This window comes from Vespa crabro, chromosome 21 (genome assembly GCF_910589235.1).
Source record: "Vespa crabro chromosome 21, iyVesCrab1.2, whole genome shotgun sequence".
Lineage (NCBI taxonomy): Eukaryota > Metazoa > Arthropoda > Insecta > Hymenoptera > Vespidae > Vespa > Vespa crabro.
Genome location: NC_060975.1, coordinates 208,505 through 221,369, shown reverse-complemented (window position 1 = coordinate 221,369; position 12,865 = coordinate 208,505). Strand labels below are relative to the sequence as shown.

At 41.5% G+C, this 12,865-nt stretch overlaps 2 protein-coding genes across 7 annotated transcripts in view; one reads left to right on the top strand and one right to left on the bottom strand.

The window, feature by feature from the left end:
• The window catches only part of LOC124431311 (neuroligin-1-like), an 82,010-nt gene that overhangs the window by 19,701 nt on the left and 49,444 nt on the right, over window positions 1-12,865 (bottom strand). For 3 of the 4 annotated variants that reach the window (XM_046979054.1, XM_046979052.1, XM_046979053.1), the window contains exons 9-10: window positions 6,783-7,047; window positions 2,399-2,599 (exon numbers count right to left, since the gene is read on the bottom strand). In XM_046979054.1, the coding sequence (XP_046835010.1) occupies window positions 2,399-2,599; window positions 6,783-7,047 (466 nt within the window). The remainder of the gene's footprint in view (window positions 1-2,398; window positions 2,600-6,782; window positions 7,048-12,865) is intronic. The other variant, XM_046979055.1, reaches the window with a different exon arrangement.
• Window positions 1-12,865, top strand: part of LOC124431318 — a 55,447-nt gene that overhangs the window by 17,866 nt on the left and 24,716 nt on the right. The gene's annotated exons all lie outside the window — the stretch shown is intronic.

The following is a 12,865-nucleotide window of genomic DNA, read 5'->3' as shown; positions in this document are numbered from 1 at the left end:
GTATGTCAATGAAATCGAAGTAGTAACTATTAGACTAATTCGATTCGGGTTATTTACCGAAATAGCGACGTTTTCTCAATCGAGACATTTTCTTTGTTAAACGAAAATATCGATTCTATCGCGACGTCGAAGGGCCGATACTTTCGTACGAAGCAAATTCCAATCAGTTTCTCGGCAAATCGATTTCCATTTTCGCCATGACGACGATTTATTTCCCTCGCGTCCGACTACGGAAAACTACGAGGAGAAACTCAACGATTCGAAACTCTATACTTCGTTCGCTCCTACGTTTTCTTTCTCTTGTCGAACGACCGAGAATTCGTTTTGCGAAAAAGACCATTTTCGAATCGGTCGATGGTTGCAACTCGATCGATCGAGACAAAACCGAGTCGCGTCGATAGATTACGAGGAAAGAATGCGAATGATGAATTTATTCTTTGCCGTAAGAAAGATGCGTTAACGTCGTTTACACGAGAAAGAAAAAAACAAAAACAAAAGAAAAAGTGTTTCTACAAATAAACAGCAGTGCAATGACCAGATGTAATAGCGCTAGCCGGATAAATAATCGAAATAGTGATCGTCAAAGTGAATATCTTCGAAATTATTCCGAATTAGAAATTATTTCTCTTGTTTGAGGAATGTGCACCTTTTTTCTTTCCCCCCCCCCCCCCCCCTAACTTGATCATCGAAACGGAGAGATAGCGAGAGACCGTATGAAAAGGATAACTCGGTAAACTAAAAGAAAGTAGTAGTACCCTCTTTATCCGTCATTAATGCACTTTATCGTACCTCACCAGCAGAGGGTTTCTTTGGCATTTTCGATCGATGGAAAGGAACGAAGAAGACTTCCAAGTGGATGGAGGGAGATCTTCTAACTCGATCGAGGACGATCGATCTTTCTGGCGGGATAATGCGCGTCTCCAAACTTGTCCGTTTTCTCTTTCCTTCCGAGAAGGAAAGGAAGAAAAGAGGGAGGGAGGACGAGGAAGCAACCATTTGCTTCGACGGTTTACACGAGATTGCGATACTCCCTTTGGAAGTGTATAACTCTTGCCGAAGATGTCTCGTACAACGTGACCGTGCGACGTGGGACGAATTAATTTTTAAAATCGATATAAGAAATGCGGAAAACGTAGACGAGGAACAAGATTTTTTCCCTATCACGACACGGACGCGCCACTCTTATCTTCGTGTACTCGGATACGTTCAATAATCGAATCTCTTTATACCTTTATGCGTAAACGAGTACGTGGCTCGTTAATACGACATATGTCGACCAACAGGTGGGATTATTAGTCGTATAGCTTCTCGATCTCGATGATATTTTGTTTGAGGATTTTACAGTTGGGGTCCGTCTTTTAAGAAGAGATTCCGACTATAATGCTGATACGAACTCGTAAGCGCGTCAAACTTATGTCGACGTGTTTCACTTTTCAATTATTCTCTTTTAATAAAGTCAGAGGAAATAATATTGGATTCGTTGCTCGAACGGATCGAACGATATTTATCGCGCGTTTCTTCGATCCTCTTCTCTTGTGAAATGAAAGAAATTAAGACGAAAGGGTACTGTCAAAAAGACATAGACGTGCAATGAGAGATACATGTCTGTAACGATAAGAACAATAATAGTAGGAATAAGACGGAGAAAAAGAAAATAAAGCGGTATCGTGGTCTTGTAGATATTCCAGTTGGCAAGCCGCGCTAACGAGGCTGTGTCCTTAATCGCGCGCGCTCTCTCGTATTCGCCGCGAGACTAGTCGAGGGCGTCGATAAATCAGTAACGACGAGAATCACACGGTTCGCCGAACAAACGTTGTGCCGCGTCGAGGGCATTAAGACCTATTATACTACCGCGCCGAGACGAGTGACAGACGTCGCTCGAGAGAGAGAGAGAGAGAGAGAGAGAGAGAGAATGGTTGACCGTCTCTCGCCTTGCGAACGAATCTCTTTACGCAATTGACAAATTTTCGTATCGACGCTTTGTATTTGGTTATAATCCCTTCGAAACGAGCACCACTCCAATTTCTTATCTAAAGAAAAACACGTGAAAAATTTTTTTCACATTCCGTCAATTAGTTTCTAAGAAAATTGCAACGATCAACGCGTTAATAACAGCGACATTATCTCGATAGCGTTGCCTTCATTTGTCTAATGATCCTTGAAAAGATCTCTTTTTTGTTGCAAGAGTATATAAACAATTTCTCTTTGACATTTATTGCAAACATTTATTTCCGTACTTTATAAATATTTCGCAAATCTAATTTTTTCATAATGCAACAAAATAAATTCGATTAGCCTTCGTAGGTTCCTAGTTTACTTTAGGTATCGTTAAACTTTTCCATTAAATGGGAGAATGCTACTGGGAGAATAGGAAAATCGAAAGAAAGAGAATACTCACGTCACCCTTTTCCGGAACGTATTTCGCCAAACAACCCCAGAGTATACCGAAGCCGAGACCACCGATTATAGCGATAGGTCCTTGAAGAATCTGATACCAAAGCGCATCGTGAGAAAACATGACGCTCTTTACGATGCCATATATTGCGACCGACGCAGCATCGTCGATTCCAGCTACTGCTATGATCAGCGTCGGGATACCCTGAAAAAAAGGGGGAAAAAAGAAAAAAAAAAAAAAAGATAAAAACCAGCAACTTTAGTCGTGAATATTATCTACGAGTAGGAAATGTCAGACGATGTCGTTCGACGAATTTATCTTTGAGTTTCATCTTTTTAAAAATAGTTAGACGCGTTTAAAACTTTGTCGATAGATAAAAGGATATGCCATAAAGCGCGCGCGCGTTCGATTATGGTTCTATGAAAGATGCATTTCCTTTTACAGAGTAGTTTAATCAACTCGATAAACTTTCGACTATCCTTCATTGCTTTTCGTTGATAACGTTGACCCAAATGTCAGGGGAAGAAGTTCTTTGATTCAAAGCTTCGTATATCATCTCATTAACACGAGATTTTCTTTAGGATACATTTTTTCCTCTCCTAACGAAAGTAACGCTCGACTTGGGGGAGGCACCCCGTATACTGTATATATCCATTTATATATATATATATATATATATATATATATATATATATATATATATATATCTCGAAAAATAAACTTGGAAAATCGAGTAAACTTCATTATCGAGCGTAATTTCATTTCGCCTCCGCGTTGCGATCGTCGGTGTCTCGTCGGAAGAATGGAGTCGGAAGTTGGAGAGATCATCGCGGAAAGTTTTGTCAGCGTTCGGTGTCGCTACCGAAAAGAATCCGTCGAGTGTTAGTCGATGAAAGCTAAGAACGAACGAAGGAAAAGGAGAAACGACACTTGAGGACTCGCTTGTAATCTCCTCCAGGCTATCTATCGCCAACGACGACGATAGTTCGTTCGGGATTTGAGATCGCCGATTTTCCTGATGCGTTCTTCCGAGACGACGACGACGACGACGACGACGACGATTCGTGACTAGCGTTTGTCCGACCGCTCTTTCCAACTTTCCGTTCAGTTTTATAGAACGCCATTCTCAGCTATGTACTTCTACTCGACATTTTCTCCATTTCCTTATTCTCTTTTAATTAGTTCTCCGAAACGAACTACATTCGGCCGTAAAGCCGATAGTCGGAGAAATTGTCAATTTGTCCAACAGAGTTTGATATTGTATTCGATGAATATAATCCGACGCGACAATAGAATGTTCGTGGTCGTTCGCGCGAATCCTATTTCTAGACGCGATACTTAAGCGAGGACGCATAAATTTCGAAGAAAGAGATCGTTCTAAACGACTGGACGAAACGTTCAGCGGATTCCTTTCTTTTTTTCTTTTTTTTTCTTCTTCTTCAAACTCATCATTTTTATCGATACGCTTATAGGGCGATTTTATTCGCGGTTACGCGATAAAAGCGGTCCTCCGTGCGGTTAGAGTTATAACGAAATATAGAGAAAATCGTATGAATATTTTGATGAATGTTTAAGCAGCGACGCGGCAAATACGAATAAATCTAAAATTTCACTCGCCTGGAATATCGTTATTATTTGTAGCGTGGCCCGCTATGAGCTAGACTGTGCTTTCAAACGTTTTGTGGCTTGATGCGATGGGAGGATTGGCGGTTTTGTGGTGGTATTATTTATATCGGAAATATTTCTACTCTGAAAACATCAAAAGCGGGTCCCATCTGTAGCTACGCCTACGTACTTTCGTTCGTTGCTTGCTGCTTTTCATCCAAATGAAAGACGTACTTTGCCGTTCTTTGGCTAAAAAATGGAATTCTACCCTGTGGAATTTGTTTCGTTAAAAGATTAGGGAAAATCGCGCGCAGCTCGAAATACGCTTTCGCTTTCCGTTCGGTCATTCTCCTTTTTCCTCGTCCGTCTTACGTATAAGGTAAATACATGGGAGCGCATAGAAGAAAGACTCGGAATGCTACAGGAAACGTGTTCTTATAGGGTGGGAAGGACGTCGAGCACGTTTCCGTCCGATACGCGATCGAATTGATTCTCGTAGATTTGCAAACGAGCAAAAACTCCTTAGATCCTTTCTTCTCATGAATATCGCATTCGGAAGGATAGTCGATCTATCGTCAGTCTGCAAACAGCTTCCGCTCCATTTTCTAACTTGAATTATACAAAATTCCTTTCCTTTATCGTTTATTCCCTTCCCCTTTGTAAACTGAAAATGTGTCATAATGTCACTAAACTAACGACACTTCCGCGTCCATTATAGCTCGGCGATGTAAATTAAATAGCGATGTCGCTTATAAGCGGAATCAACGCCGATGTTATTCGCGTTATTAATGGAATTCCATGGACAAAAAAGAAGGAAAAACGAGAGAGAGATTATCCCGTAGTATATACCATTTAAAGGACGCGTTCCGATCGCGTGCTGCGCTCGGTCCGATTAAACGCGTTCCGCGACTACTCTCGTGGTTCGTGCTTTGAAAATCAATGCCCATTGGCGCGTCGAGTTGTAAAGTAGACGACAGCGATCGCGCGGTACGGCCGAGTACCGGTCTTGTCATTGAAATTTTCTCTCTCTCTCTCTCTCTCTCTCTCTCTCTCTCTCTCTCTCTCTCTCTCTCTCCAATTTCTAACGACTTGTCATTTTCCGTAAGAACGTATTATCGAGATGGCTTAATGAGTAATTACGCTCTGTAATATCGTACATCCTCGTGCTAGTGGAGACGCCATTCGAGGAAAACCATTCGACCTTCTCTTGCTCGATGGAAAAACGAACCCGAAGGAGAAAAATCAATTGCCGTGCGCGTCGGCGTTATTACGGATGTAGCTTGTAAAATCTTTCAATTTGATTTGTACCCCTTTTGATATGAAATATTTGTGCCTTTCTGGAGGATCGAAGCAAGACCGTGCAACGTAGTAAATTGTAAAACTTGCGAGCTACGTGTTATTCTATAAGAGGTTTTGAAAAAGGCAAAGTAGATGGGATGTTAATCTACGGGAACTTGGCGACTCGAGTTAAGTCGATTTAACTTAGAAATTTATGTTGAGCTCTTTCTATTTCTTTCTCGTACTAATGCCATCTTGCAAAAGTAGATACAATTTAAAAGTTGGAAAGTAAAGCTTTTGAAATCGTTTGACCGAAGGTTAGGAGCCCTCAGCTTATTATTAACGATTATTAATTATAAGTAATGACAGCGAATTAGATTTATATGTAATTATTGTGAAAAATGTCTCCTGCGAGACGAGCTCGTGCGTATTGTTCTTGACAGGTTATGTCCAGTCCGCGTTTTTCTTGCCGCGTATTCGAGAAAACTCAAACTTCTCTCAACGTAATGGAGCAACTTTGCGGAAAACCTGTGGCACATGTGCACCGGAGGCAAATGGAAGTTCTAAGGGAGAAACTTACTCCCTAATTATCTATCTACTCTATGCTCGCATACACACACACACATATATATATATATATTTTTTTTTTCTTCGTATTACTCACTATAGCTTATCCATATTCCGTCTGGATATAAAAAGACAAAAAGAATTGTATATATATCCATTCTATCCTATTCTCTTCTATTCTATTCTATTCTATTCTACACTATTCTATTCGATCCTATCCTACTCTATTGTATTATAGGGGAAATATTCGAACACGGAGGGCGCGCATTTCATCGAAACGAAATAAAGTGTAACTCTGCTTATACTCCTACTTTCCTCCTCTTCTTTCTTTTTCGCGCAGTCGACACCGTAAACTCAGACATCGTTGCTTCAAAGCCAAAGCGAATTCGTGGATCGGCCGTATTAAAATTCATTCGAATGCATTTTCCGCATTGACAATGGAAAATATAGGTACGCTGTACGTTCTTCTTTATCAAAGGCGGATTAAAATCTCGGCACTTTATTCTTTGTTTGCGGTTTGAAAAACGTTTGAACGGGGTAAAGCGAATAGAGAGAAAGGACACAAGCGGGTAGCCGCAAAACGCACACGTTACAAAAAAGGATTTAATTATGGCTGCTTTGCTTTCTCTCCCCTGAGCAACGGTATATTCGCTCGAAAATTGTCTACCCGCTGCTGCCAGCTAGCCACTTTATGGCGTTATGAGATACAACGGGGTAGAGGTTACACGCATTATGAGCGTGCGAATTTTCCTTTGACACGACATTCCTCGTGCATTACTTTCGTTCCAAGGTACAAATACTTTAATTATCGATTCGAGTACCTTACGATCCTTTAACGACCGTTATTAATTATTACTATTAATAATAATAATGGTGACGATAATGATGATGATGATGATGATGATGATAATGATAATAAAGATGAGGAGAAATTTACCTTTGCGACGCCGTAGCCCTTCTCGCGTAATCTGAAGAGACAAGGTACCACAACGGCTGGAGATACGGCTGCTATTATACTTCCGAGTAGTAAACCCCAGATCCATGGTAATCCTATGAGATATCTCGTCAAAACTGCGATCATACCGGCTTCGACGAACCATGGTATCAGGCCTAACTTTGGAACGGTGATTTTCAGTCTCTTCAATGCTATTGGATCGAGATCCAATCCTGCCCTGGTTAGGATGATTACGAGTGCGATTTTTCTACAAAGCAAAAATATTCCAATCTTATTTTTCTTCTCGTATTTCAATGACGAATGTTTTCATCTCTCGGATATCCTCGAACGTGTCGCAAATATTGATTTCACCTGACAAGCCTAGACAATAAAATACGTAGAAAGATAGAAAAAAGTAACGTCTCCTAGCTCTCGTATCGTTTGATTCGTTCGTCGTTCGATCGTTTAGTTTGAGATTAAAAATGACAACGAATGTTCAAGTATCGGGAGGACTTTTAATATCGGAATTTACGTGGCTTAACGATAGTCGTAGCGCGAACATTTCCAATGTTATCTCCTCGCAAAAGTTACCTATCGGCATCGTTTCTATCTAGGTCAACGAATTTATGTGTTTTTATTGTTCGATTTTGATTTTTGTCAACATCTCCAGATAAGATATTCCTCATATTTGCTTCGACGAAGTTACGTACGATGTATCGAGAGCTCGTATTTTCGTCAGTCGTTATTATTGTCGATTATATGTGGCATCGACATTTAATTTTGCTGTAAATTCGACTTTCAGCTTTCAAGATTGCCGGTGTGTGTCTTAGCGTTGCTCGCGTCGGACGGCACTCTCTCCTAGTCGTAGCGAGAACGTGTACTTGCCCTACCCTCCTCTTTGAAGGTGAAACTCCTAATAGGATAAGTTTCCGAAGGTGCACCTCCCTAAACCGGTTTTACAAAGTTCGACTCCTTCGATCGATTTTAACGAGCTCGAATTTTCCAAACTCCAAAGAGCGAGCGTCGATTTTGTAGACCTTTACCCATTTCATTTTTACATTTTATTTCTTTTTCGTTAACAGTGCGAACGTCAAAACGCCACGAAAAATTTTCTCTCTCTCGGCTATCACACGGTTTATTATTTTCCGTTCGTCGAATCTTAATCGTCGAATGTTTCCAATTCTTACCTTTTGAACGATCCTCGGATACTTTTGGTACTCGGTTGTCACGCGATAGATATATCTTTTTATCGATATCGAGAAATTGTATCAGAAGCGAGAATGTTTCGATATCTTATCGATAGTGTTGTCTCGAGAGAGGGAGAGAGAGAGAGAGAGAGAAAGAGAAAATGTTTCGTCACCATCTTTAACTATCTCGGAGGATTAATTTCCATTTCTATGCGATCGATGAGCTCGTATTTTTGCGCGTTAATGCACACCCACGCGATGCGGACGAAAGATGCGTTTTCATTAGCTCCGGAGCGTCATCCGTCGTCGTTTCTCGCGTTTCTCATGCCTTAATCAAGCCGACGCGAGGCGCAATGTTTTTTTTAATTGGGATTAACGCCTCTCTTGAAAAAGAAATGAAAAAGAAAATATGGTCAAGCTTTTCTCCCCCGACTACTTCCCCCACTCTTTTCTCTCGCCTTTTTCCCTTTTTCTTTTTTACTTTCTTTTTCTTCTTTCCTTTTTTTGCTTTTTTAGAATCGAAAAGAGAAGAAAGAAAAACGAACGAACTAGTGAACACTAGTGACGTCTACGAATGTGCTCGAACTCGCCTTCGAAATCCCAGAGAAACGAAGGATTCGCTCGTTCTCACGGATTTGCGAGCGAGCTTTATCGTTCTCACTCTCGATCCATCTGTCCTATCGTAAAATCTATACTCGCGCTTTTACCTTACTCGGCCAACTTACGCAGCCACGTCTCGCTTAAAAAGATCGTTTTCGAGAGAAATCTTTAACGATCTCTCCCGCGACAAGCTCCTCTGAATTTTCGACATCGACATCGATCGTACGATGTAGCACAATGTCAAATCACACGATATATTTGCTCGCTTTTATTTATTTACGATCGATACAACGTAAGTAAGTAAGTACTTGATTATACGCTCGTCCGAATGGAAACAAAGCGATGTCGATAGCGCTTCTATTTTATTACGCATTACCAGGTTCGATTAGGAATACCCGATAGATATTACGAGATATATCTGGCATGTGAAAATTCGACCAAACGAGAGAGGATTTTCATCGCGTAGCATTTTTCTGCGTTCGCAGGTGTACATCATCGAAACGTAAGTTAACGCGATCGAAAAAGTTGAATTTTAACTCGATCCAGCAATATTTCCTCTCGATTCCTATCAAAGAATATTATTGAGAACGTCGCGTGCACAGAGTTGCCGATCTTGCGATTTTCGTCAAACATCGAGAAAGATGAAAAGAGGGATTGCTCTTCCAGACGCTCGTCGTCGTCGTCGTCGTCGTCCTAAAAGCCTACTTGGCTCTACGCCTCTGCTTTCAAATCTTTTATTATACCCGCAGTTCTTTCTACGAGTCGTAAGAGTACACGACCCTGTCCGATTGGAAGCAGAAGTAGAGTAATTTAGTCTCTTACTCGTTGAAGAATATAAAGACGGATCGTCGAGACTATCGAGCGCGGTCGAACTATTCGCTAGCAGTCACTAAGAGAGCGTATATTCGCCTCTATAAGAATCGGCCTTAACGCTCCTAACCCAGAAACGACGAAATTCCTGGCATGCCTTTGCGTTCCCCGATAACGTCGATTCGCGCAAGATGCTCGACCGCCTCCGTCTCGATGCGACACGTCTCTCGAATCGTCGATATAAAGCGCAATCTCCACCTCCTCTCTCAGTATCACACATACGTTTCCGTTTTTCTCTCAAGAATACGCACTCGTGAAGTAACAGAGGCATAATTTGTTATGTAACTCTTTTTCGCGAGAAAACTCTTTATCGAAGAAAGGCCTCGTTATCGCTATGCCGCGCGCATCTCTGATTTACGATCGCCGTCCGTGGACGCAGACCAAGCCTGTCGATCGTCGGAACGAAAGAAAAAGTACCTTCAACGAGCGTCTCCTCGTGCCCCACCCGTCTGTCTCGTCATAGCTAGTCATAGCGCGTAGCTTTCTTTTTTCAAGCACGATCGTAGAAAATGAATTTTCAATTGTGTTCCAAAATTTCGGCTCATATATATTTTCCTCGTTTTTTTCCATCTCTACTCAAATAGAAATAGGAATTACGAAGAACGTTTCGCAATCGTACACGCGTCCTTATTCTTGTCTCTCTCTCTCTCTCTCTCTCTCTCTCTCTCTCTCTCTCTCTCTCTCCCTCGACGTTTACGAGTATTCGATCGCATATGCACGTAATGATCCCAAGGATGTAAGAATTTATTGACCGTTTATACTTTCATGAATTTTTAATGATTCTTCTTACCTCCTTTTGACTCTCCGTAAGAAATAGGAGAAGAAAGAAACCAAAAGAAAGGAAAAAAGGAAGAAAATTAAGAAAGAGTAGCAACCGAATTTTCTAGGAGATACCCTGTCGTCTCGCGTGGAAAATCTCAGCGATTATAAAGGACGTAAGAGAGCTTTTTTAAGGAGGAGGGGGAAAAGCTTCCCGGACAATTATACGAGTTATCTTACGACATTGTGGAAAGTAGGAGAAAAGGATAAAGAACGAAGGGGAAATAATATTGTTCTTACGTTGAAGTACCTCGTACTAATGGGATAGATTCATTCGGTTAAACGAACGGAATTAAGAGACGAAGCTCGTCTCTATCGGGGAAAAAATTCTCCTCTCGAAACTCCTTTTGGGATCTTTTATCTATATAATATAAAATGAGACAATCGCAGGACGAAAATATAGTTACATAAAAGCAGCACGAGAATTCGAGCGAAGCACGAAGAATGCGCGTGTGGTGCGTTAAATAACAAGGTCTTGCTTCGAGCTCGGAGCAACATTCTTCTTAATCGCCATCATCGGGAGGATCGTTTAGAGTACTGCTCGAGGTCTTTGCGATGTCTTGTGTGTGAGAATATACCGAGCATAGAAGAAAATATTATTGTACGTAGGTATATGTGCGACCTGATCTAAGATGCCCTGGAATGCGACGCACAGCCCACACTAATTTTCTCAAGTTCATCATTATCTTATCTTTACGTTTGCCACCAAAATCCTTCCTTTTATCGAGGAATAATTATTACTCTCGAAGAAAAACGAAAAGCTTGCTTCGTTTCTCACGCCGTCGTCAGGTGTCCACTCGAAGTCTCGAATTTCGATTCTCTCGAACAAAGTTGGACCGTTTGCATAGACGTAATAGATTCCGCTGTAGGCTGTAGATCGAACGATGGAGAGAACGATGTTTCGAGATTTTCACGAGGATGACTCGCCGCGTCTCACGTACAAAGCACAGGCGCGCGCCGCGCGTCGTGCATCGTGCACCGCGCGTCTATTGAATTCTCCGTTTTCTCCGTAAAAACGCACTCAATTTCGGACGTTGATCTTCGATTGTAAATAGTCTATTTGCTTAACGCTTTTCTGTACAGATAGATAGATCGGTAGATAGGTAGATAGGAGCCTTCCAGTAGTTAGCTAACGTCGAGGAAAACGTGACTGGTCGAGTTGTCACCGAGTAAACGTTTACGGATAAATATTTTCCAATCGATTTACTCCGCTAGCTTTCTATCCTGCGAGTATAACTCGGAGATAATCGTATTTTCTCGATCGATTTAACGTACCTACTGTTACATCTATGATATATTATATCTTCTTATTAATAACAAGATAAAAGACGATGATGAGCATTCGACAGGTAGACACACAAGGGTGTTTAAATTGGAAGAGAGAGAGAGAGAGAGAGAGCGCGCTTTGCCCGATGTTAACATAAGGTAGAAAGCATCCACTACGCGTTTCGACGTGGTCATAGCTTAGCAAACGCAGAGAGACTAGAATAGGTGCGTTCCGCTGTTAAACGATCGAGATGCACGCTCGTTTAGGTAGGTCAAGCCGTCGTGTGCACCTATAATACGAAAGCCCGACCGAATCGAGCGTTTCATCGCGATGCGATCTAACAAAGTGCTTCGTACCTCGACCTCGGAAAGCTTATCGAAAGTGTCACAAGGGTTGCATCTATCCGATAAGAGCGAACGATCGAATCGTTACTTATTTTTTCTCTACGACTTCGATTGGCCTTTTATTCATTTTATTCGTTTTATTCGTAATCCCTTGGATAAAGACGAATACTTAAAGAAAATGTTGATACATCGTAGTTTCGAAATGTCTGATTGGAAGAAACATTGTGGATTCCCAGCTGTATAGATCGAGAGTAAACCGACAGATAGCGAGTTTGTTTGCGTTCGAAGTAGCCACTGCGATAGTCGGAAATTCGCGTATATATACATGCTTGTATGCAGATTCCCGCGCGCGATGCCTAGATAAATACATATATACCTGTGGACAGTCTCCTTTTACCATCGTGTTTCTATACAAATATCGCGCGCGACGTTTGCTTTTACCTTTTAAAAGACGAAATGAGGAGACGTCGAAATGTTTTCTCTAGCATACAACCGTTCGCGTCCACCCTAGGCAAAGAAATTTCTTTGTAATTCGCGATAAAACGATATTTTTAGGCAACGCGAGTTTCGTGTAAACTATTCTACTGGAGGCTAACGTAGAAAAAGTAGGGAAGATAGTTTCTTTGATTCGTCTCCCATCGTCCACGTGCTAGTATTTTCCTATAAGATGTATCCATGGTATAGCTTCGGCCTTTCAATGATTCACGCTTCACCAGGAATTTCTCTTTCCCTCTAAAAGCGATGTAAATATACAGCGAAAGAATAAAATGTAGAAGAAAGAGAAAATTTAGAGCAAGAGCGACAGCTTCTCTCCGTTACGTCTCCTCTCCTTGTGTAAAGTCACAGGATGGAATAGCGCGGATGGGCGTCTCCCGGGTACGCTCCTACAGGCATTTTATAGACTGCTCCCGAATGCCACATTTAGTCTCTGTCCTTTCCATCTTCTTTCTTCCTTCCTTCCTTCCTTCCTTCCATTCTTTTCGTCTCTCTTTAATTCTC